Source organism: Colobus angolensis, unplaced genomic scaffold (genome assembly GCF_000951035.1).
Source record: "Colobus angolensis palliatus isolate OR3802 unplaced genomic scaffold, Cang.pa_1.0 Scaffold209, whole genome shotgun sequence".
Classification (NCBI taxonomy): domain Eukaryota; kingdom Metazoa; phylum Chordata; class Mammalia; order Primates; family Cercopithecidae; genus Colobus; species Colobus angolensis.
In genome coordinates, this window is record NW_012115255.1 from 795,142 (window position 1) to 820,176 (window position 25,035).

General features: G+C 43.7%; 1 protein-coding gene across 1 annotated transcript in view; it reads right to left on the reverse strand.

Annotated features, from left to right (window-relative positions):
• The window catches only part of DIP2C (DIP2 disco-interacting protein 2 homolog C (Drosophila)), a 263,569-nt gene that overhangs the window by 132,914 nt on the left and 105,620 nt on the right, over positions 1-25,035 (reverse strand). The window contains exons 5-8 of the mRNA XM_011942302.1: positions 23,519-23,644; positions 6,666-6,875; positions 2,959-3,093; positions 442-561 (exon numbers count right to left, since the gene is read on the reverse strand). Of these exons, the coding sequence (XP_011797692.1) occupies positions 442-561; positions 2,959-3,093; positions 6,666-6,875; positions 23,519-23,644 (591 nt within the window). The remainder of the gene's footprint in view (positions 1-441; positions 562-2,958; positions 3,094-6,665; positions 6,876-23,518; positions 23,645-25,035) is intronic.

A 25,035-nucleotide genomic window follows, 5' to 3' on the forward strand; every position in this document is an offset into this window, starting at 1 on the left:
TACAGGCGCCCGCCACCGCGCCCGGCTAGTTTTTGTATTTTTAGTAGAGACAGGGTTTCACCGCGTTAGCCAGGTTGGTCTCAATCTCCTGACCTCGTGATCCACCCGTCTCGGTCTCCCAAAGTGCTGGGATTACAGGCTTGAGCCACCGCGCCCGGCCTTGTATTTCTATACTCTTACAGAGTTCTTAGAGAGAGACCTGACCTGCGTAACAGAACAAAATCACCTCCTGCAGAGGACGACTAACAACCAGGTTTAGAAACCTGCCGACACTGAGGCTGCCTGGGAACGTCACCTGCTCGCTATACCTGGGTTCCCATTATCCAATGAATGCCAAGATTACTGCTCTTAAAAAGTAAAATAGCCTTGCAGAAAAAAACGTCATTGCTTATGGCACCACAGGAGCATCTGGAAGAAACGTGTGGGAAAGAGTTTTCTCACCTTCTAACAATTCTTCAAAGTCATCGACAAAGAATTCTCGTAAAGGTGGTCGTTTCGGTCGTTTGAGGGTATTGACAAGCTGCTGGATTTTTGCTGACACCCGGCTACTTACTGGTACTCCTGAAAAACAGGAACCAGTAGGTGGGGAATCGATCATCACAGCTTGAACGAGCACCCACAGTCCCACAGCCCCTCTGCCCAGCACGGCTGCAGCAGGCTGGCGTCCTTCTCGACGCCATCCCGGGAAAGGCCTGAGGTGATCATGCTGTACAGTAGCCCTGTGGCTACGCAGGAGACAGGACGGAGATGCATCGGACCCAAATGTCTCCCACGTTCCAGCATGCGCTGTTCTGCTGGTCATGCTGGGAAGAGCCTCAGGACCACACGTGCTTGACTCCGGCTCTGATTCTCAGGACAGAACTGTCATCTGCAGAGGGCAGACTCCTCATTCCCACTGCCCCAGGACCCCCCTTCTCAACAGGGCAAGACCATCAGTGGAGCAGTAAGGCCTTCCCTGAGTCTGTCTCTCCAGGGACCGTCAGCATTCGGCCTCACGGAGGCACAAGAACATTGAGCTGGTGAGTCATGTCTGGAACCCCCAGCATCCCACAGCCCTGGGCTGGGGTTCCAGCACTACCACGTCCGAGCCCTGTCCATCCCACGGCCCCGGGCTGGGGTTCCAGCACCACATCCAAGCCCTGTCCACTCCTAATAAGGCTGAGCTCCTCACACATGTTCCAAACCCACGCAGCTCAGCCCACACACAGGCAATGCATCCTCAAGCACAGAAGTTAGTCTCTAAACTCAAATTTTTGTGTAACAGAGTACTAGCACATACCTATCCAAGTGGACTGAGAAAAACCCCATTTTGTAATACTGTGCTAATTACAGCAAACGCTGCATCACTCTGAAAAATCAACTGATTTGATAAATGAAAAAGTCAGTTTTCAAATTTCAAGATAAACAAATCAAATAAATGAACAAGACAGAGGATCAAGACACTGATGCTCCAACTAGATCGCAAGTGTCCTCCTCAGGCACACGCTGCAGGCCAGCAGGACCTGGGAAGCCATCCCCCAGAGTTGCGGGCCTGGACGGTGCAGGGGTCTCTGCAGGTACAGCTGGCAGGCCGTTCCCTCACCTGAGGCAGAGCCCTTGTTCGCCCCTGCACTGGACCATGAAAAACAGACCTCAACAGTTGGGGGGAATAGAACAGAACTCAAGGAAATTTTTTCTATCAAGAATTTTTAATCAGTGCCTCAAAATGCTCTGTGGGCACTTTCAGAATTGAGACATTAAATATTTCCTGTCTCTGAAAATACAGAAAAACACACAATCCAGAACTCTCAACATCTAAACATAGTATTTTCCCATTAAATAGCCCAACTAATTTGGTTCAGACCAATCAGACTATCCCCGCCAGGCCACGATTCTCAAGCTTCATTTGGCAGATGTCAGAATCGCCTCACGGCCCCCAGAACTTCTAGCTCATGACATCTGGGGTGTGGCCCAGAATCACCCTCCCAGCCAGGGCCCCTGGGGGTTCTGGTGTGGGAGGCTGTGACACATCAAGACAACACAACACACCACGCCGGATGTACCTGGGGAACAAAGGTGAAGATGACAGATTTGAAAGATGACAAAGTTACTAAAATGACCGTGACAAGAGTAACAAAAACGGCCAATTTACTCTAGACTGAACTTATCAGAGAACTAAAGCAAATAATGACACAGAAAGGCATTCCAGCAAAAGTCATCGCACCGGCAACCAGGGCGATTTCAAGTGCACTAACTGGACACTTGGGAAGGCACGGCCGGGCTCTGCCTCACGTGAGGATGCGGCGGTGTGCCTGTCGGGGCTCCGATAGGCCCCCCTGTCCGCTGTGCCTGTCGGGGCTCGGATAGGCCCCCCTGTCCGCTGTGCCTGTCGGGGTTCGGATAGGCCCCCCTGTCCGCTGTGCCTGTCGGGGCTCCGATAGGCCTCCCTGTCCACCTGTGAGTTCCATGCACGCCAAGGCTGCTCCATGCAGCTTCACACAGGAGCACTGTATTTCATTCACTGCTAGGTTCTACGCTGACTTTTATGATCCCGGGAAGGACTGAGACTTAAATAGAACAGGGGCTAGGTGATGCAAACAGCCGCTGTAACCAGAACGTACCAAGACCAGGCCACGAGGAAGGAAGGAGAAGCCCTCAGCCACAGCCTGTTACCAAGTCACTGACATCTCTGTCCGACATGGATAAAAAGACCCTCTTTCCTCCGAAGTCTAAAGCAACATATTGGCCCATCTGACAGCAATTCTGTTGTACATTTAACTTCATCTTGCTCTTCTAAGTGACTATTCATGGTCTTAACACCTGTACAAGAATTTCTCAGTTAGTGAACCACTGTTATTCAGCAGATAAAATGGCAGCAGATTGTACCCCAGGAAGAAACACACCCGGTCACGGACACAGAACGGGACATCAGCACAAACCGTTTACCAGAAAAAAACGCATCTCTGCTTTGGGACGTACCATCCCCGGTCTCCATGAGCTCGGCGTTGCCGTACTTGGGCGCTGTCCGGGACCCCGTGGAACCCTGTGGTCTCTCCACCTGTATGGAGTGCTCTGAGGTGTACGTGGTTACGTCGGGAGGTGCAGAATGATTTTCTGTAAAGAAGCACATCGTGAGTGTCTCTGGTGGTTGTGGCGTTTGCTCTGCAGGTTGAGCCATAGCTCAGGAAGAGACTGGAGCGTGGGCGCTCACCCTGGGGGTGCCATGAGAGGCCAAAGCCGATCTCAGCCACATCTGCCACACACATCCGGCACAAAGGGGGACCCCAGCATAACTCATGTTGCCGCAAATGGAGCAGAGTTCGGTGAAACCTCCGTTTCCTAACAGGAGCCACGTCAGCGGCGTTTTAACTAGAATATCGTTAGACCGGCGATGGCAGGGCCTCAGGAACCCTGTGTGCGTTCGCGGAAGGGTCCCGTTTCCGCTCGGCCACCATCGACACAGCCCAGGGCTTTACTCGCGCTTTGGAGCCCACGGCCTGGAATTAGAAACCCAGCTCTGGAAACTTCTGGGGATTTTGAGACGTCCTTTAAGCTCTCTGTGCCTCAGTTTATTCATCAAATGGGAACAGTAATGGCCATGACCATGTAGGGTAGTTGGGTGGATTACATGAGTTAACACATTCACATTTCATAGTATTTTCTTTACTAAAGGGGGGAGACATCAAGAACTATTAATTTGTCTTAGTACAAACAATACTAGTCATTCAAAAAACCACGTTTACACCCTAATGCATACTAAGGACTGCTAAGGCCAATGAGCGCATGGAGCTCTTTCTCTTACAGCACCCCGTGGAGAGAAAGTTAAGCCGTACGTGGCTAAACTGGGAAAAACATGCTTTGCTAATGAATAAAACATTGAGGAAGACGTGCCAAGCAGCCCACTGACCACGCCCGTCACACCTAGAATCCTGATGGGCGCCACAGAGCGGATCTGGATTCTGAATCCACCTTTGACAGAAGCTTTTCAGGATTGCCCGCCACCATCCCACACGACAGAAGCCACAGAAGCCTGATACTCTGTGCTGCTGAAAGTGGTGCTCATCCCCAAAAGCCTTTCTTCACCAGACGCTGCTACCGCGCCCGGAGGCCGTCTAGACAGCAAAATCAACTGAATGCACAAAAACAGCACACAGAAAATCGAGGCACAAAAGAGGCCGTGAAACGACGCTCCTTTATGATCCGAGAACCGGGCGGGGTGGGCGTGCTGAGCCGCCTGGGCACCGCGTCAGCCCCTCCTGAGGGTGTCAGTCTGGCGTCACAAGTAGATTTGGCAATGCCACTCACTTGGAACCCCTGAGGAGAATCATCGGCTCTCACTAAGGGGAGGGCCCGCCACACCGTCCGTCCATGCCACGACGTTCCACCTGGAGGCAGGTGGCCCGACTTCCTGCAGAACCAACCCTCAGTCCTCAGCGGACTTGGATGGTAGCATCTCGGAGGCCTCCTCTCAGCTCCGAGGTGTGAAAGTGCTGCAGACAGCTTCTAGATGGACAGCGGGTGCAGCAGTAGAAAAAGAAAACTCGAATGAGATTTCCTACCTTATGCCAAATTGGCTTGACCGTGAAGATACATGTGAGATGTCCCTACTTAACTGCTGGCATAAATTGGTGGAAAAAAATCCACAAAGGACTTCAGATTTCACTTCAACAAGTAGAAGCGCGGCCAGCTCTGTGAGACTGCGTGACCTGGAGTCTGCAGCCCTGGGCTTTTCTCCCCTTGGACGAAAGCAGCCTCTGTGGCCTCCCCTTCTGTCCCTTGCTGGAGGGATTGGCCAGTGTGACTCTGTTGTGCCTGGACCCCTTAGAACACTCACGCACAGGCGCACACACGATCACACACGCTACGTTCTCGTTCACAGGCTTCTGATTATCTCAGAAGGTCAAATGCACATCTGACTTTTTACTTCTCTTGTTTTGCCACAGAAAATACTTCTCCTCTTCAAGTTTCATTATTTTGCCATGGCTTTTCCAAAAAAATTCCAAAGTTATAGAAAATTTCCAGATAGTTTAGGAAGATTATCTTTGTGCCCAATTAGAAATTACCGGAACGTGATCACCTGAGAGTTACATTTGGGTCACACTGAGCCCTGAGGTACATGAGTTAGGAGCCCCTCATTGTTTGGATAAATTGATTCTTTGTACTAAAACTTCCAAACCCACGAAGGGAGGCCCAAGTGCAGTGATTCATTTGTTCAAAAATATGTGTTTTTCTTGGTAAGACTCTGTGCATTTCCTTAAAATTGAATAAAATCCGAGGATACAAATGCTTCCACCAAGTGGCAGAGGTGGTGTCTGGCCTCCCCATTCAGGTCTGGCAGAGCCTCGGCCACTATCCTGGGATCCAATATACACATGGACTTTCATTATGGAAAAATATGTAACAGTCACACATTCCTGCTCAACGTTTAGCCTACTGTGATTTCAAGTAGGGTTATTAATTCACGTAAACGAGCGTACATGTTCCTGAAACTGTGTCAAACTGAAGTTTAATACTGCTTTGCATTCGAGTACTACTTTGCAAACTTTTAAAGAGTATTTCTGTTTTCTCCTTTATGCTCAGAACAGTTCTGAGAGAAAAATTATTTTTTTCATTTTTTTCCCTCACTAAAAGCCTAAAGCAGGAGAAGTGACTTCGAGATCCCAGCAGCAGTTATTGGGAAAAGTGAGACAGACCCAGCTCTCCTGACAGCCGACTCCTGTTCCAGACAGAAAACAGCTGCCACTTTCAGTGTCAGTGAGCACCTAAGGGGCTGGGACCCAAGTCAATCCGAAACGCCTCTGGGTGTCAAGGAGTCAGTGATCTCGAAGTGCACATTCTGGGGTTCTGGGGTGTCTGTGGGCTATCTGACCACACGTGACGTCCACCTGCTTCCCCGAGGGTTTTTCAGAGATCCGGCTTTCCTGCGGTAGCTGATGCCGGGAGTGTCTGAGCCTGTGGCTCGTGCTCTGTTATCGGCAACATGGTACACAGTCGTCTCCGGTTATTGCTTTAATAGAGAGACACACCAAATCCTATTCAACCCTAGTCCTGTACTCGATGGAAAACATGTACTCCTGAACCATTCAAAGGCAGAGCGATGCGAGGCTCATCACCGCTCCCCCACGCGCCAGCTCTTCCTCTAGTAATTCTCACTTCACTCCTTTTCCACGGCATCTTCAGACGTCACAGGGCAGTGATCCTAACTTCGTTCTTTTTCTAATACAGAGGATCTCCCTTGTCACAGAACCTACACAAAACAGTGCGCCACGCCCAAGAAATCTGAACACCTGTGGCAGACAGCAGCGTAAAGCGGCCGTGGTTAAAGCTCTTGTTTCCTTAAATGACTCCCGTGGTCAGGAGGAGCACACTTTAAAACCCTGTCCTGTTGACTGGGACTGTTAAGGTTTCACGCAGGAGCATAAGTGAGAAGAAAAGATGGAAGCGGATATGGCTGCAGGATTCCCCAGGAACAAGGCCCCTGGAATTCCAGCTGTGGGAGGGACCTGGGCATGAGAAGCAGTAAAGCAGCTTCCAGAAACAATCCAACCAAAGCACCCGAGGGCCCAGAGGGGCTCTGCGCTCTTTCCACCGAGGGATTCCACAGCCACGATGCAAACAGAGGAGAACGTGCACCCACAAAGGCATTTAGACAACAGGTACAGAAAGACGCTGTGAAGCGTGCTCACCTATGTGGGTCTGGGCCATGACGTCCGCCAGCCTGTGGGCAGCCCCGCTGCCCCCGCTCTGCGTGGAGGACGAGGAGGTGGTGGACGTGGTGGAGCCGTGGATGGCCTGGCTGATCCAGTGCTCCATGTTGATGCTGCCCTGGCTGGAGGTGGGGGTGCCCTGGGAGTCCCCCTGCACTGAGCCTTCGTCTTCTGAGCCAGAAGAGGTATCTGTGTAAGAAGAAAGGCAATTTGCTACATATTGCAGCAAAAACATGCACCACAATCTCAGTCCCTCGCCAGATTTACTTTACGCAAGTCTGAACAGTTGTTCAATGACTTTTTGCCATAGACACTGAGAAGTTAAACCACTTTTCAGATAATGAACCATTTATTTTAGCATAATGAATTTTTCTTCCAAAACACCTTAAACAAACATGCTATAAGATGTTTGATACTGTCATCTCAAAGATGCACTGATACATTTTCTCCACACAGCAGTCTGGGAAGAAACCAAGTGTTTTCTTGTGTCAGCCAGAAAGTGAGAGGGCAAGGGGAGGCTGAGGGCCTGTGCGGCTCTCAGGAGTCTCAGTGTGACCATGTTTAGCCCTTGTTAGTCCTGAGATGCTCTTCTGGGCTCTGATTTATTTCTACGTTGGTGTGTGTGTTAGATACCCAAGCAGGTGATTTCTGCGTTGGTGTGTTAGATACCCATGAGGGTGATTTATTTCTACATCGGTGTGTTCGATACCCATGCAGCTCCCTAAGGATCAAGAAGCTGATGATGGTAACAGGAGAGAAAGCAGAATGTGCCTCACATGGAGCAGCCCCCTCCACCTGCCCCGTTTTCCTCCGGGGCCCACGACAAACCATCATGTCACATTTTACACTCAAATCGATTCACCTTTACAGTATTCGTTTCTTATACATTCTTATTATTGATTTTTCTCTCTGTACAAATTGGGTATCTTGGATTATGATAAAATACATCCATTTTTTCCACTATGATTCACGAGAACATTTTTCATTTAATAATTTTTCATGCAGTACCAAGGTTTTTGGGAATAAATTGCTGGTGTATTTGTTAAACTTCAATGTAAGAACGACACTCAGAATCCTACCTACAGGTGAGTGATGGGAGGCGCCGGCTCAGGCAAGCAGCTCCAGATCATTGGGTGAGTCAGGAGGAGTCACAGCAAATGATCTTAAGACATGGGTTTGCTTTATTAAAAGACAATAATAGCAAACGATATTCACACTTACTACCACTGTCACACGACTTATGCTGTCTGGAAATTTTTTTTTAAAGTTTACTTGTTAGAAAAGCAACAATATTAGGAGCCTGAAAATTCTCTATCACCTTTTTTTTTTTCTTTTCGAGACAGAGACTTGCTCTGTTGCCCAGGGTGGAGTGCAGTGGCGTGACCTCACCTCACGGTAACCTCTCCCAGGCTCAAGCGATTCTCCTGCCTCAGCCTCCCAAGTAGCTGAGATTACAGGCACGTGCCACCATGCCTGGCTCATTTATGTATTTTTAGCAGAAACGGGGTTTCACCATGTTGGCCAGGCTGGTCTCGATCTCTTGACCTCGTGATCCACCTGCCTCGGCCTCCCAATGTGCTGGGATTACAGGCGTGAGCCACTGTGCCTGTCCCACCCTGCCTTTTAAGAAAACTTACACAATTTATATAAAAATAAAAGTAAAACTGACACAGCCTTGAGACTTTTGAGAAAAGTACACAACCAGGTGTCCATGTGGAGCACAACCATCTCCCCAGAACGTCTTCTCACAACCCTTTACAATCTTTCATTCCCCACTCCCACCTACCTTTTCCAAGAAACCTGCAGAATAATATGATATAGACACTCAACAGAATAGCAGCAAACCAAACAAGCAGCATATGAAATGGACGGTACAGCATGACCAGTGGTGACTAGAATTACACACCATGGGGACAGGAAGTCAGGTTGATTCAACATTCGAAAGTGAATTAATGTCATACACCCTATAGAATTATGGAGTAGAACCACATGTGAACCTTAGGAGACATAGAAAAGTACTGACAAATTCAAGATAACAAAACTCAACAAACCAGGAATAGAAGGCAATTTCCTCAACCTGTTAAAGTACATTCATGAAAAGCCACAGGTAACATTGTATTTAATGGTCAACAATAGAATGCGTTTTCCCTAAGATGGAGAACGAGACAAAGATATCCCCTCTTGCCACTTTTATTCAACATTATCTGGCAGGTTCTAGCTACTGAAGTAAATTAACAAATTTAGTAATAAAGACATCCAGATCAGAAAGAGAAGGAATAAAAGTGTCTTTATTCATAGATGACATGACCTTGGGATGTAGAAAATGGCAAGAAGTATACCAAAAATGTTTTGCATTACTAAAAAAAGTTCGATGAGGTCACAGAACACAAGACAAAGATATACATATACTAGCAATAAACAACCTGAAAATAAAATTAAGAAAACAGTTCCATTCACAATAGCATCAAAAGCATAAAACACTCAGCTGGACTTCTAACAAAAAGGTACAAAGTGTGTACAACGACAACTATAAAACATTACTAAAAGAAATTAAACATCCAAATAAATGGAAACCAAATGGAGATAGATTCATGATCGTGAATGGGAAAACTCAGTATTATCAAGAGAGCAATTCTTCCCAAACCGTTCCGTTAATTCAAGGCACTGCCTAATAAAATCCCAGAAGGCTGTGTGTGAAATGGAAAGCTTATTCTCAACTTTATCTGGAAATACAAAGGACCTACGATAGCCAAAATAATTTTGAAAAAGGAAAACAAAGTTGGAGGACTTCACTATCTGATTTCAAAACTTTACATAAAGTCACAGTAATTAAGGCAGTGGTATTAGCACAAAAATAGACATATACATCAAAGGAACAGAATTAAACCCAGAAATAAAACCTTATATTTATGGTTCATTTATTTTTGACAAAGGTCTCAAGATAACTCAGTAAGAGAAAGGTAGTTTGTTTTTTCAACAAATGTTGCTGTGGCAACTGGGTACCTACACACCAAAAAGAAAAAGCGTGGGGGAAAAAATCCCCCAAACCAAACCAAACCAAACCAAAACAAACAAAAATCCCACTTAGATCCCTATTGCACACACAAAAATTAACTGAAGATGGATCACAGACCTAAATGAAAGAACAGTAAGACCATGAGACTTCTAAAACTTCCAAAAACACATCCATAAAAATTAGTAAAATGGACTTCATTAAAATAGAAAACTCTTAAGTTTTAAAAGATGATTATAGGCCGGGCGCGGTGGCTCAAGCCTGTAATCCCAGCACTTTGGGAGGCCGAGACGGGCGGATCACGAGGTCAGGAGATCGAGACCATCCTGGCTAACATGGTGAAACCCCGTCTCTACTAAAAAAAAAAATACAAAAAACTAGCCGGGCGAGGTGGTGGGCGCCTGTAGTCCCAGCTACTCGGGAGGCTGAGGCAGGAGAATGGCGTAAACCCGGGAGGCGGAGCTTGCAGTGAGCTGAGATCCGGCCACTGCACTCCAGCCCGGGCGACAGAGCAAGACTCCGTCTCAAAAAAAAAAAAAAAAAAAAAAAAAAAAAAAAGATGATTATCTCCCTATAGCTAATGTAACAAATTACCTTGATCTTAGTGGCTTATAACAAGACATGAACCTATTATCCTACTGATGGAGAAGTCAGAAGTGTAAAATCGAAGTGTCAGCAGAGCTCCGTTCCTTCTGGAGGCTTCCAAGGAGAATCCATTTCTTTGCCTTTCCCAACTTCTAGTGACCACCGGTGTCCCTGGCTCCTGGCCCCTCTTCCTCGTGAAAGTGCATCACTCCAGTCTCCAGTTCTTTTCTCCCGTAAGGACCTTCTTGATTACAGTGGGTCTGCCTACTTAAACCAGGACAATGGTCCCATCTCAAGATCTTAAATTAGTCAAATTAATCAGCTGCAAAATCCCTTTTACCACTTAAGGCAACAGGTTCATAAGCTCTGGGGACTAGGACCTGGGTGTCTTGGGGGAAGGGCATCATTCTGTCTGCTACATAATGGTTTGTTCCTTCACTGAGAAACGTTACATCTGTAAAACTCTTATATTCAGATTGCATAAGGCACCTACAACCCATAAGACGACAACCAACCCATTTAAAACATAAGCAAAAAATCTGACCATTTTACCAATATATACAAATGGCTATGAATAGGAATTACCACAAAAGCCAATAAGCACATTAAAAGATGCTTAGCATCATTCATTGTTGCAAAGTAAACATACAATGATATACCATTTCACATCAATTAGAATGGCAAAAATAAAAATATCAACAATAACTACTGCTGGTGATGATGTGGAGAAACTGGGATGCGCATATGCTGCTGGTGGAAGTGTGAAATGGTGCAGCTATTTTGTAAACAAGTTGGCAGTTTTTAAAAAGCTAAACCTAAACTTACAATAAGAGTCAATCATTCTACTTGGCATCCACTTAAGATAAAGGAAATTATATGCATACGCAAAGATATGTACATAAATGTCGACAGCAGCTGAATACTGGAAACAATGAATAACCAACTGGTAAATGAATAAATAGAATGCGTCATATCCATCAAATAGAATATAAATAAATAATAAGGAATAAACTACTGATGCACGGTACAGCAAGGACTTCAAAACAGGTAAAGGAGGTGTAGAGAAGCGTGTACATTTTATGATTTTATATCATAAAAGTATAAGATCATAAAAAACCAAAAACCATAAAATCATAGAGTAAAATATTCTATGATTTTATATTCTAAAAAATTTAGAGCGCACTGTTATGATTTCTAGGGTTCTTTTTCATACAGCTAACCTTTCATCTGATATCATTTAGCAATCAGCCAAATACATTCTTTAGCACGTTTATAGTGTAGTTCTGCTGATAACACATTCTCTCAGCTTTCATGTTTGGGAATGTGTTGTTTCACCCCTGTTTATAAAGGAGGTTTTCCCTGGATATGAGCTGACAGGCTTTTCTCCTTTTAGTGCTTTAAAAAATGCCTTTCCATGGTCTTCTGGTCTCCACTGTATCTTCACAGAAGTCACGCGTTGTTCAAATGCTTCTCTGGTGTGTAATGTGTCTTTTTCTTCTGAGTCCTTTCAGGATCTCCTCTTAATCTTGGGATTTCAGCACTTTGGCCATCATGAACTTGGATGTGATTCTTTTTATACTTGTTCTGCTTGGAGGTCACTGAACTTGGGGCCGGACACAGGTGTTCGACACCAATCTGAGAAAATTTTGACTCATTTTTTCATTTTTTTTTTTTTTTGAGGTGGAGTCTCGCTCTGTCGCCCGGACTGGAGTGCAGTGGCCGGATCTCAGCTCACTGCAAGCTCCGCCTCCTGGGTTTACACCATTCTCCTGCCTCAGCCTCCCAAGTAGCTGGAACTACAGGCACCCGCCACCTCACCCGGCTAGTTTTTTTATATTTTTAGTAGAGACGGGGTTTCACCGTGATAGCCAGGATGGTCTCGATCTCCTGACCTCGTGATCCGCCCGTCTCGGCCTCCCAAAGTGCTGGGATTACAGGCTTGAGCCACCGCACCCGGCCGACTCATTTTTTCAAAGGCTCCTGCTCTTTTCTCTCCTTTCCTTCTTGTATTACAAATATATTAACGTATCACAGGAGCTTGAGGTTCTGTTCACTTTTCTTTAATTTTGGTTTCTCTGGGCTTCACTTTGGTTAATTCCTTTTCATCTCTCTTCGAGCTCAGAGACTTCATCTTCCTTCTCCAACCTGTTAAGGCCATCACCGAAATTTCATCTCAGTATCATATTTTCCAGCTTTATAGTGATGTCTCACGCATACCCTACATATGCACAGCGTTCCCTATCATCGACATTGCCTACCAGAGTGGTACATTTGTCACAACTGATACTTCTACAGCGAAACATCTTTACCACTCAAACACCATCATTCACATCAGGGTTCATTCTTGGTGTGGTACAATATATGGGTCTGGACAAATGCATAACATGTATCCACCATTACAGCATCACACAGAGATCACAGGATACTGAAAATTCTCCTGCTCTGCCTATTCATCCCTGCCTCCCTGTGGCCGCCTCCCCCTGGCAACCACTAATCTTCTTACAGTCTCCATAATCTTGCCTTTTCCAGGATGTCGTAAAGCTGGAATCATACAACCACCTTTTCAGATTGCCTCTTTCACTTAGCAGTATGCCCTTCAAGTTTCCTCCGTGTCTTTTTATGGATAGCTCATTTATTTTCTGCATCTCGTATCATCCCATTGTCTGGATGTACCACAGCTTGCTTATACATTCACCTACTGAGGGGCATTTTGGTTGCTTCCAAGTTTTGGTAATTATGAATAAGGCTGCTCTAAATATCTACGTGCAGGCTTTGTGTGTAGACATAAGTTTTCAACTCTTTTGAGCAAATGCCAAGGAGTGTAATTGCTTTATCATATGGTAAGAGTATATTTAGTTTTGTAAGAAACCACTAATCTGTCTTCCTAAACGCTGTTCTATTTTGCATTAAGACCCACAATGAATGAGAGAGAATTCCCACAGCTCCACATCTTCACAGGCTTTGGTGTTGATAGTCCTCTGGATTCTGGTGTAGTGATATCTTACTGTTGCTTTAATCTGCATTTCTCTGTGACACATGATGTGAAGCATCATTTCATATGTCGATTTGCTATCTTTATATCTTCTTAGATGAGGCATCTGTTTAGTCTTTGACCCATGTTTTACTTATTTTTTAAAGACAGTGTCTCACAATGTTGCCTAGTCTGGAGTGCAATTCACAGGCGCAATCCCACTACGGATCAGCATAGGAGCTCTGACCTGCTCCATTTCCAACCTAAGCTAGTACCCCTCCCAGGAGGTCACTGGGTTGACATTGAACTTAGTGTGGACACCTGAGAGGCATCACTCAACAATCGGACCCCCTGAACTCAAGTGATGCTCCTGCCTCAGCCTCCCGAGTAGCTGAGCCTACAGGCGCATGTCATCACACTTGGCTGGCCCCTATATTTTAATCAGGTTGTTGCTATTGTTGACTTTTAGGAGCTCCTTATATATTTCAAATAAAAGTTATCATTTATGCCTTTTGCAAACATCTTCTGTCTGTGGCTTGTATTTTAATTACTTTGAGTCTTTGACATAGCAGAAAATGTTAATTTTATTAGAGTCCAGCTTATCAATTATTTCACACATTGCACCTTTGGTGTCATATCTAAAAAGTTATTACCAAACCCAAGTCACTTAGATTTTACCTTATCTTCTATGAATTCTATAGTTTTGCACTTTACGTTTAGATCTGTCATCTATTTTGACAGGCAGGAATACTTCACCACTATACTAATGAGGACAGCGGTTGTGTGATCTATTTTAATTTTTTTGAAAGATGTAAGGTTTGTGTCTAGGTTTATGTTTTTCTTTGATTGTTGTTGTTCTAGCACCATTTGTTAAAAATACTGTATTTGCTCCACTGTATTGCCTTTGTTTCTCTGTCAAAGTTTAGTTGACTATATTTTGTTACTGGGCTCTCTATTCTGTCCCACTGATCCTTTTGTTCACCAATACCACACTATCTTTATTACTGTCGATTTATACTAAGTCTTGAAGTTGGATATTGTCAGTCTTCAACTTTGTTCTTCTAATACTGAAATGGCTGTTCTGGGTCTTTTGTCTTTCCAAATAAACTTTTGAATCAGCTTGATGATATTAAAAACAAAAAACAAAAACAAAAAAACAACTTGTTGGGATTTTGGGTGGGATTGCATTGTAAGGAAAACATCTTGACAATATTCAGTGTACCTATCCATGAACATGGACTACCTGTCCATTTAGTTTTCCTATGAGTTTTGTAGTTTTCCTCATAAGGTCTTGAACATATTTTTTTAGATTTTATGCCTAAGTATTTTATTTTGGGGAGTGCCACTGGAAATGGTTTTTATTATTTTTAGTAGAGATGGGGTTTTGCCATGTTGGCCAGGCTAGTCTCGAACTCCTGACCTCAAGTGATCCACCTGCCTTGGCCTCCCAAAGTGCTGGAATTACAAACATGAGCCAGTTTTTAATTTCAAATTCTACTTGTTCTTTGCTGGTAAACAGGACATTCAGTGAACTTTTCTATATTAAACTCAATTCTTTTGGATCTTCTACATAGGCAAACATGCCATTTATGAACTAAGTTTATCTTCCCAATGAATATGTATTTTATTTTTCTTGTCATAATTGCATTAGCTAGGACTTCTAGTACAATGTTGTAAAGAAGTGGTAAGAGCAGACATCCTTGTTTTTCCTGACCCTCTTTCTGGATCTTAGTGGGAAAGATTCTAGTTTCTCACAATTGGGTATGATGTTAACAATAGGTTTTTTTGTCCATATTCTTTATCAAGTTGAGGAAGGTCACCTCTGTTCCTAGTGTGCTGGGAGCTTTTATTATGAGTGTTAGATTTTGTCAAATGCTTTTTTCTTTTTCTTAGCCTATTAACATGATGAATTATGTTAACTGGTTTTTCAATGTTAAATCAGCTTTGGATATGTGAAATTCCATGTGGTTTTGGTGCACAATTTTTTTTTACATTGTTAGATTTAATTTGCTAATATTTTATTGAAGATTATTGCATCTATGTTCATGAGAGATGTTCTGTAGTTTTCTTGTAATATTTTGTTATTAAAATGGTATTTGGTATTAAAATGATGCTGGCTCCATAGAATGAGTTAAGAAGTATTCCTCAGCTTTGATGTTCTGAAAGAGATTGTAGATAATTGGTATAATTTCTTCTTAGATGTTTGGTAGAATTTCATCTGGGCCTGGCACTTCCTGTTTTTTTTTTTTTTTTTTTTTGAGACGGAGTCTGGCTCTGTGGCCCGGGCTGCAGTGCAGTGGCCGGATCTCAGCTCACTGCAAGCTCTGCCTCCCGGGTTTACACCATTCTCCTGCCTCAGCCTCCCGAGTAGCTGGGACTACAGGCGCCAGCCACCTCGCCCGGCTAGCTTTTTTTTTGTATTTTTTTAGTAGAGACGGGGTTTCACCGTGTTAGCCAGGATGGTCTCGAACTCCTGACCTCGTGATCCACCCGTCTCGGCCTCCCAAAGTGCTGGGATTACAGGCTTGAGCCACCGCGCCTGGCCCGGCACTTCCTGTTTTGAAAGGTTATTAACTACTGATTCAATTTAACAGATATAGGCCCATACAGATCGTTTCTTCCTGTTCAAATTTTGGCAGATTCTATCTTTAAAGAAATTGGTTCATTTCATCCATGTTATCAAATTTGTGGCCATAGAGTTGTTCATAATATTTATTATCCTTTTAATGTCCATGGGATCTGTAGTTATGTACCTTATTTCATTTCTGATATTGGTAATTTATCTGCTGTATTTCTTTTTCTTGTTAGAGGCTTATAGATTTTCTCTCAAACAACCAGCTTTTGGTTTCATTGATTTTCTCTACTGACTTTCTGTTTTCAATGTATTGATTTCTGCTCTTTGTCTCCTGCTTAGAATTTGATGTTCTTTTTCTAGTTTTCGAAGGTGGAAGCTTATTGATTTTAGATTTTTTTTAACATATGCATTTAAATCTATAAATCTCCCTATAAACATTACTCTCATTGCATCTCACAAATTTTAACAAGTTTTCATTTTCATTCACTTCAAAATTTCAAAGAAATCTTCAGATTTCTTCCTTGAACAATTTATTATTTATAAGGGTATTGTTTAATATCCTAATATATTTTCCAGTTATCTATTACTGATTTCTACTTTACTGTGGTTGAGAACATACTTGTTTGATTTCTATTGTTTTAAATTTGTTAAGGTGTGTTTTATGGACCAAAACGTGGTATTTTGGTGAACGTTCTGTATTCTGCTGTTGTTGGAGGAAATAGTCTATAAACGTCAGTTATCTACAGCTGACTGAGGATGCTGATTTCAATTGTGTCCTTACTGATTTTCTGGCTACTGAACTGGTCCATTTCTGATAAAGGGGTGTTAACGTCTCCAACTATACTAGTGGGTTAATTACTTCTCCTTGAAGTGTATCAGTTTTTGCTTTGGCATTCTGATGCTTTGTTAGCAAAAATACATTTAAGGATTGTTACATTTTCTTGGAGAATTGACCCCTTTATTATGTAATAGTCATCTCTGGTAACTTTCCTTGATGTAAAAAGCCTACTCTATCTGAAATTAATATCACCACTTCCATTTTTCAAAATTAGTGTTGGCCAGGTACGGTGGCTCATGCCTGTAATTCCAGCACTTTAGGAGGCCGAGGCAGGATGATCACCTGAGGTCAGGAGTTCAAGACTGGCCTGGCCAACATGGTGAAACCTCATCTGTACAAAAATAGAAAAAAAATAAATAAATTACCTGGGCATGATGACAAATGCCTGTAATCCCAGCTACTCGGGAGGCTGAGGCAGAAGAATCACTTGAACCTGGGAGGCGGAGGTTGCAGTGAGATGAGATCAGGCCATTGCACACAAAAAAATTAGTGTTAACATTTCTATCTTTTTCCATCCCTCTACTGTTGATTGATCCATATATATGTCTTTATATCTAAAGCGGATTTCTTATAGACAATATATAGTTGGGTGTATTTGGACTGACATTGAAAGTAATGATATACAGTTGAATTAATATCTACCATATTTGTTACTATTTTCTATTTGTTGCTCTTGTTCTTTTTGTCTTTCACTCTTTTTTTTTTTTTTCTTGTGGTCTTAATTGATCATTTTCTATTATTTCTTTTCTTTCCTTTCTTAGCATATTGGTTACTTTTTTTTTTTTAAGTGGTTGCCTTGGAATTTGCAATATAAATTTACAAGTAACCCAAGTCCACTTTCCAATGACACTACACTGGTTTCTTGATAATGCAAGCACGCTATAACAACAAAATAATCCGAATTCCTAATTACTCCCTCCCATCCCTTGTGTATCACTGCTGTCATTCACTTCACTTATATTTAAGTGTGTGTATATGACATATACGTAAGCATATAATCAAATATACTGTCGCTATTATAAATGAACTATTATGTTAGATCTATTAAGAAAAATGAAAGTTTTTCTTCTACCTTCACTGTTTCTTCTTTGATGCCTTCTGTTTTTCTATTTATTTTTTAAACAGACAAGGTCTTGCTCTGTTGCCCAGGCTGGAGTGGAATGGCATCATTATAGCTCACCGCAGCCTTGAATGGGATTCCTGGGCTCAAGTGACCCGTCTCAGACTCTCAAAGTAGCTGGCACTATAGGAGTCGGCCACTAGGTTTTATTTTTTGTTTTTTTTTTTTAATGAGACAGAGTCTCACTACGTTGCCCAGGCTGGTCTCAACTAACGGCCTCCAGCAGTTCTCCCATCTTGGCCTCCTAGAGTGTTAGGATGACAGGTGTGAGCCCCTGTAAACAGACTGTGCTCTTCCTTTCTTTATGCACAGCTGAGTTACTGACCTCTACTATTTTCTCTAAAGAACTTTGAACATTTTTTGCAAGGCAGGTCTACCGGCAACAAATTTTGCAATTTTTGTCTGAGAAGGTCTTTACTTTTCCTTCACTTTTAGAAGATAATTCCACAGAGTATACACTTCTAGGTTAATGGAATTTTTTTCCTCTCAATAGTTTAAATATTTCACTCCACTTCTTGCTTTCATGGTTTTTGAGGGGAAGTTGAATATAATTCTTATCTTTGATCCTCCATAGGGAAGGAGAGTACTCTGGTTTCTTTGTTGTTTTTTAATCTTTGATTCACCATAGTTTGAAGGTTATATGCCCTAGTTTATTTTTGTTTTGTTTTTGTCATTGTTGTTTTTACATTTATCCTTCTTGGTGTTTCTTGAGCTTCCTGGATCTATGGTTTGGTGTCTGGCTTTAATCTGAGGAAATTCAGCTATTACTTCTTCTGTTCCTCTTTCATCCCCCTTGTATTACCGTTATGCATATTTTATGCCTCTGTAGACGTCCCATAGTGCTTGGATACTCTGTTCTTTTTTGCTTTTCAGTTCTGGAGGTTGGAGTTGGGTATTTCCTTTCCCCTAGGTCAGAAGGCTCTGAAAAATCCCACCAGGTTAGTCTCTAGTTAGCTAGCTTCTCTGGAAGGTAGACCTAGTGAAGAGTGCACCTGCATATTTAAAAATGATTCCTATTCTCTTTCCCCTATAGTAAGTATGAGGGGATTTTTCTCTGATATTTACTTCGAGAACCTGGTTGAGCTTCTGATGGTACAACTCACAAAAGCATGAGACCCATATGCACAGGCCTCCTGGAGGTTTCAACTCTCAGACGTGGCCACACCTCACTGCAGCAATTTGTCGATTCCAGTTCAGGTATTCCAATCCCAGCGTGGCTTCCTTGGAGCATTGTGCTCCGGTGTACGGTGATTCTCCGCTTTACCTGTCCAGCCAATCTGGGGACAGTGGCTTGCCTGTGACCTCACGTCTCTTGCAGGTTTAAGAAGAACTGCTGATTTTTCAGTTTGCTCAGCTTTTTACCTGTGAGGAGGAAGTGACAATTCTCAAGATTATCATGTACGGAAACTGAACCTCCCTAACTCCATTATAGTAAAAAGTGTCTTCCCTTCCTCTGGCTCAAGAATTAAAATATTTTCGTTCTTTGACACATTTTAATTTGATTCCCTAAATATTTATAATTGCAGATTTAAAAACTCGGTCTTCTGCTGTATCAGACATCTAGACTGGCACTTTCCAACAGAATTATGAGAGTCCTGCTATAGAACTTTAAACCTTCCTTGTAGCCTCATTATAAATATATAAACAGGTACAATTCATTTTACTAGCATATTTTTAACTCAAAATGCTCATACTATACTTCCAATAAGAAACACAAATAGGCTGGGTGCAGTGGCTCACATCTGTAATCCCAGCACTTTGGGAGGCCGAGGCGGGTGGATCACGAGGTCAGCAGATCAAGACCATCCTGGCTAACACAGTGAAACCCCGTCTCTACTAAAAATACAAAAAATTAGCCAGGTGTGGTGGCGGCGCCTGTAGTCCCAGCTACTCGGGAGGCTGAGGCAGGAGAATGGTTGGAACCCGGGAGGCGGAGCTTGCAGTGAGCTGAGATCCGGCCACTGCACTCCAGCCTGGGGGACAGAGCAAGACTCCATCTCAAACAAACAAAAAAAAACAAGTATTTTCTATTTTTCATATTAACTGGCATGTCTTTCACACAGCAAATCCAGTTCATACCGGGCGCAATCCATGTGCTCAGCCGCCACATGTGGTGAGTGACAGACACCATCCTGCATGTGTGTGCACTTTTTACTGCCTTTTTCTTGACCACAGATTCTACCTCCTGTTTCTCTGTGTATGCAGTGATTATTTGCTGAATATTACACATTGTAGGTAACATGTTGAGCACACTCAGGATCCCTAACCTTCCTCTGAAGCTTTCCAGCTCTTGTTTTAGCAGGTAGCACAGGCACTGCTGGGTCATCGTGACATGGGCAGGCTTGGATTGATTCGCTGCTGGCGTGGATCTGTGGAGAGCTCCCATCCTGCACCCACTCCGATCTCCGCCTCCTGGACGTGGTAGGGTGATATGCTCCGCCCACACCTGAGCGCTCTCCAAGCTCCGCCTCCTGGACGTGGTAGGATGATATGCTCCGCCCACACCTGAGCTCTCGGTGCCACGGTCTGCAGGTGCTCTCCAGGCAGAGGGCAAGTGTACTGTGGGTGCGTCTCATTCATTCTCCTGCCCTCAGGTTCTGGCTGGCACAGCTGTGCTCACAGACTAAAAACAGCCACCTCATTCGTTGTGTGCAGTTTTACAGTTGTTTACAGCAGATGTGTGATTTGGGTCCCTGTTCCCTCATCATGGCTAGAAGTAGTTTTGGCAAATTATTCTTCTATCTTTACATTTGAAAACTAAAGGAAAGCTTCACCTATAGAATATTAGCGGTGCAACAATCCTAATGAGAGTTTCTCCAGAAACTATGATCCAGGTCAGCAGCCAGTCATTTCATAGAAGATAAACTTCAAGAACATTCTCTGAAGGGCAATGAAACTGAGTAGTATCTAACCACTGTTACCAACAACCAAGAAAAATAGGTAAGAAAATGCAACTAAGACTTTGTTCAAGTAAGTACGGTAATAAACATGCAAACTACCGCTAAGCACAAAATAGGCTGGGAGTAAAAAATTTTTACGATGTTGACATTTATGATTGTACAAAACTGCCCTATGTGCTATCATGAGGACTCCTGATGAAAATTTACAAAGGATGTTTTATGGTTTACATAAAAATGCTAGTCAAATCCAAATACTTCACAAAAATAACATTTCGAATAATATTATTTTATATTTTGCAGACATCTGTACAATGAGGTTATTCGTCACGCATGACCCAGTAACATTTCCCAGCGGTTGGATTCAATACGAGAAATAAGCAAATAACCGCACTGCTGCTTCCATTTCAAAGTCATCATTTCTCTTATAAAAAGTAGTCAAGAAAAATGCCTGTTGCCTTAAATACTGGTCAGTGCCAAAAATGTGGTTTAAAATATTTCCAGTGGGTTATCCTTTTACGTCCATGTTGTTAGTTACACACAGAACACATACAATTTTTTACCACAAGTTTTGGCAAATTATAACCATAAACTAAACAAACAGGATTAAGCATATTATTTTTTGAGATAGGGTCTTGCTCTGTTGCCCAGGCTGGAGTGCAGTGGCACAATCATGGCTCACTGCAGCCTCAACCTCCCTGGGCCCAAGCGATCCTCCCACCCCAGCCTCCTGAGCAGCTGGGACCACAGGCACACACCACCATGCCTGGCTGATTTCTGTATTTTCTGTAGGGATGGGGTTTGGAATGTTGCCCAGGCTAGTCTCAAACACCGGGACTCAAGTAATCTGCCTGCCTTGGCTTCCCAAAGTGCTGAGGTTAGAGGCATGAGCCACCATGCCTGGCCTAATCATTTTTAAAGAGTCGCTATTTATTATCGTTTTTTTTTTAATTGAGATGGGGGTCTTGCTCTGTTGCCCAGGCTGGAGTGCAGTGGTGCCATCTCAGCTGACAGCAACCTCTACCTCCCGGGCTCAAGTGATTCTCGCACCTCAGCCTCCCAAGTAGCTGGGACTACAGGTATACACCACCAGGCCCAGCTAACTTTTTGTACTTTTGGTGGAGACAAAATGTACAAAAGGCATTTCTGTACATTTTGCCATGTTGTCCAGGCTGGCCTTGAACCCTTGGGCTCAAGCCATACACCTGCCCTGGACTCCCAAAGTGCTGGAGTTATAGGCATGAGCTACCATGCCCAGCCCTTAATTATGTGCTGTGGCTTAATATTAAAATAAAGAAAGGGAGGAGCCCAAGGGAGCACGCTGGCAGAAAGGGCTCCCTTGCCAACAACCTTGCTAGCACGGTCTTCACTCCCCTGCCTGCTGGCACTGCGCTCTTTAGATGAAGAACACGTTATATGTAAATGAAAAACAAAAACAACATAATCTCTACAAAAACTTAATTAGCTGGGTGTGCGCCTGTGGTCCCAGCTGCTTGAGGCTGAAGTGGGAGGACCACTTGAGCCCAGGTGGTCACAGCTGCAGTGAGCCAAGAGCTGCCATCATGATGCTGAATTCCAACCTTGGTGACAGAGCAAGACCTTATCTTAAAACAATAAAGCAACGAAAACCAAAATGATGCATTGAGTTCTGTCCTATAAATTTCAGTACCTTCATCTGTAAAGGTACATAAAGGTGAAACTCAGGAGCTGCTTGGAATAATGTGGGCACGCACACGCTTGACCTCAGCTCTGATCTGAAGCACGTCCTTCTGTCTCACTGCTTGCCAAGACTAAGCTAAACTTCAAAAGTAAAAATACTCCCAAAAATGTACATTTTCAACTATTCATATTGTACCTTAAGTTTCTCTTGTAGTGGAGGAAAAACATGGTGTCATTTAAAGTGACACGTAGCTTCAACGTGGGATGTAAGGTGATTCAGGTCCTTTGAGAAGACAAGCTTGCAACAACACGAATAATGTTGGAATCAAAATCACAGAAACTAAACACCAAGTAACATAGGTTCAATCCGAGTTTCTAACAGGTATCTGGATAACTAAACTTTCTGCTTTACTTGGGTGTGAAGATCATGAAATGTAGTTTATAATTATTTGGGCAGAGAAAATAGAGAATTTAGGTAGTTATGCAAAACTCAAGATTAAATAAAAGCAGTATTATAAAACAGAAATATAAACTGGCTATTACCTTCAGTAATTTAGATCAGGGGTTGGCAGGTCTGTGCACCAAATCTGGTCCGTTGTTCTTGTAAATAAAGTTTTATTGGTACACAGCCATACATACTTGCTATCACACACGGCTGAGGGCAGAGTTCAGTGGTTGTGAGACACCTTATGGCTTGCAGGAACTAAAATACTATCTGGCACCTTGCAGGCAAAGTTTATGACCTGATTCAGGTAATTGCCTAAACTGTCCAATTTGCTTGTTCTAAAACAATCCAACAATACAGCACACTTATCTGAAGATTTGAGAACCCGCATGCACTAGTCTAATAAAAAAAGTCCAATTCCAACCAGAGGGCTACAAACTCCTTTTCCCTACAAAGAATTAAATGAATAAAATTGTGTGAGATTTTACTGGTATGTATCACATGCATGAGTCTTGATGAAAAGTTAAAAATGTATATTTATATATATGGATACATAATGATGTTACTTTTCCTTCCACATTTAACTCATACACTGTTTTTGGACTTCTGGTTCACAAAATCTGCATTTTTGCACTATTATTTTGAAGGCAAAAACCCGACTGCTGGGCTAGTGGTCAATTCTGAGGCGTGGCATGTTCAGGAGGCGGTGTCGGGGAGCATGTCCCTTACCTGGAGGGGTGTAGGCGTCCATGGAGGTCTGCACGACCAGGGACCTGCGTTTGGAAGGCATAGGCACCGCCATCTTCCGCTCTTTATGTTTGGCCAGAGCCGCCTGGACAGCTTCCGTGTGGACGTCTGAAACGGAGAGAGCTCAGTCACTCAGTGCTCAGCTGAGGTCCCAGAGGCCAAGCTGCACCCTCCTCTGTGTCCCTGCAGCACGGTTCATCCACCTTCTGAAACTCACCAACAGATGGGTGGGCAAGGAAAGAAAATCAGTGTTTACAATTCCAGTAAAGACGTTACAATTTATTCACAGACTTTTAATTATTCATTTTATTACTGCAGAATCCATATCCACAAGCAAACACTGGCTGTAAACTGTGCTGAGATTTTTCTTTTTAGGGTGAATGGACCTTGATCTTTGGAAATTCTTTGTAGGTCACACATTTGAGCCTCCAAATCCTTTCAACTGTACCGCTGAGAGGCGTGTGCACGCCTCGCGCCCCAACTCCCACAGCCACGGTCGCAGCTCAGCTCAACACCAGCCACGGGCCAGGACCGTGCTGGCTATGGATATGGTTTGGCTGCGTCCCCACCCACATCTCCACCGGAATTGTACCTCCCAGAATCCCCATGGGCTGTGGGAGGGACTTAGGGAGAGGTCACTGAATCACTGGGGCCCATCTTTCCTGTGCTATTCTGGTGATAGTGAATAAGTCTCATGAGATCTGATGGTTTATCGGGGGTTTCCGCTTTTGCTTCCACCTTGTTTTCTCTTGCTGCTGACAGGTAAGAAGCGCCTCTCGCCTCCCGCCATGAGTCTGAGGCCTCCCCAGCCATGCGGAACTGCAAGGCCAACTAAATCTCTTTTTCTTCCCAATCTCGGGTATGTCTTTATTGGCAGCATGAAAATGGACTAACACAACCATTAACACATTTTGTGGCTATTAACCCATGACATTAATTCCACACATTCACCGAATGCCTCCTCTGTAAGTCTACAGGCTGGGGACGCAGACAGCCTCATGGCATCTCACGCAGGCCACTTCTTAAGGGATGAGACAGGTAATAGACGGGGTAGAGAATTAAAGCAGAGACAGACGCAGCGGCAACTCCAAACTGTGAAGCCAGGGAAGAACCCTCTTAACACAAAATCAGAACAACAGGAATGAACCATACCAGCTGTCAAGGCGAGAATCTTCGAGACACAGGCAAAAACCCGCTCAAAGGCCCTAAACTATGAGTGACAACGCTGTTAGAATAAAACCACCATCACCAAAAATGGCCAGCGTGAGTGAAGATGGGTTGGGGGACAGGGTCCCCAGGACGGGGCAGTTTTCTCTGAAGCTGCGAGAATGATCCCACTGAAAGGGAATCGGACGTGGCTTTCTGGCTTAAACTCCCCACGCTGCCACCTGAGACAGGACCAAGACCTGCCACATCACGCCTGCAAGCAGCTCATCACACTGCTTGGTCTTGGTCAGCCTTTGTGCATACTTCTGTCCCTAATTAAAAAGCCTGGTCTT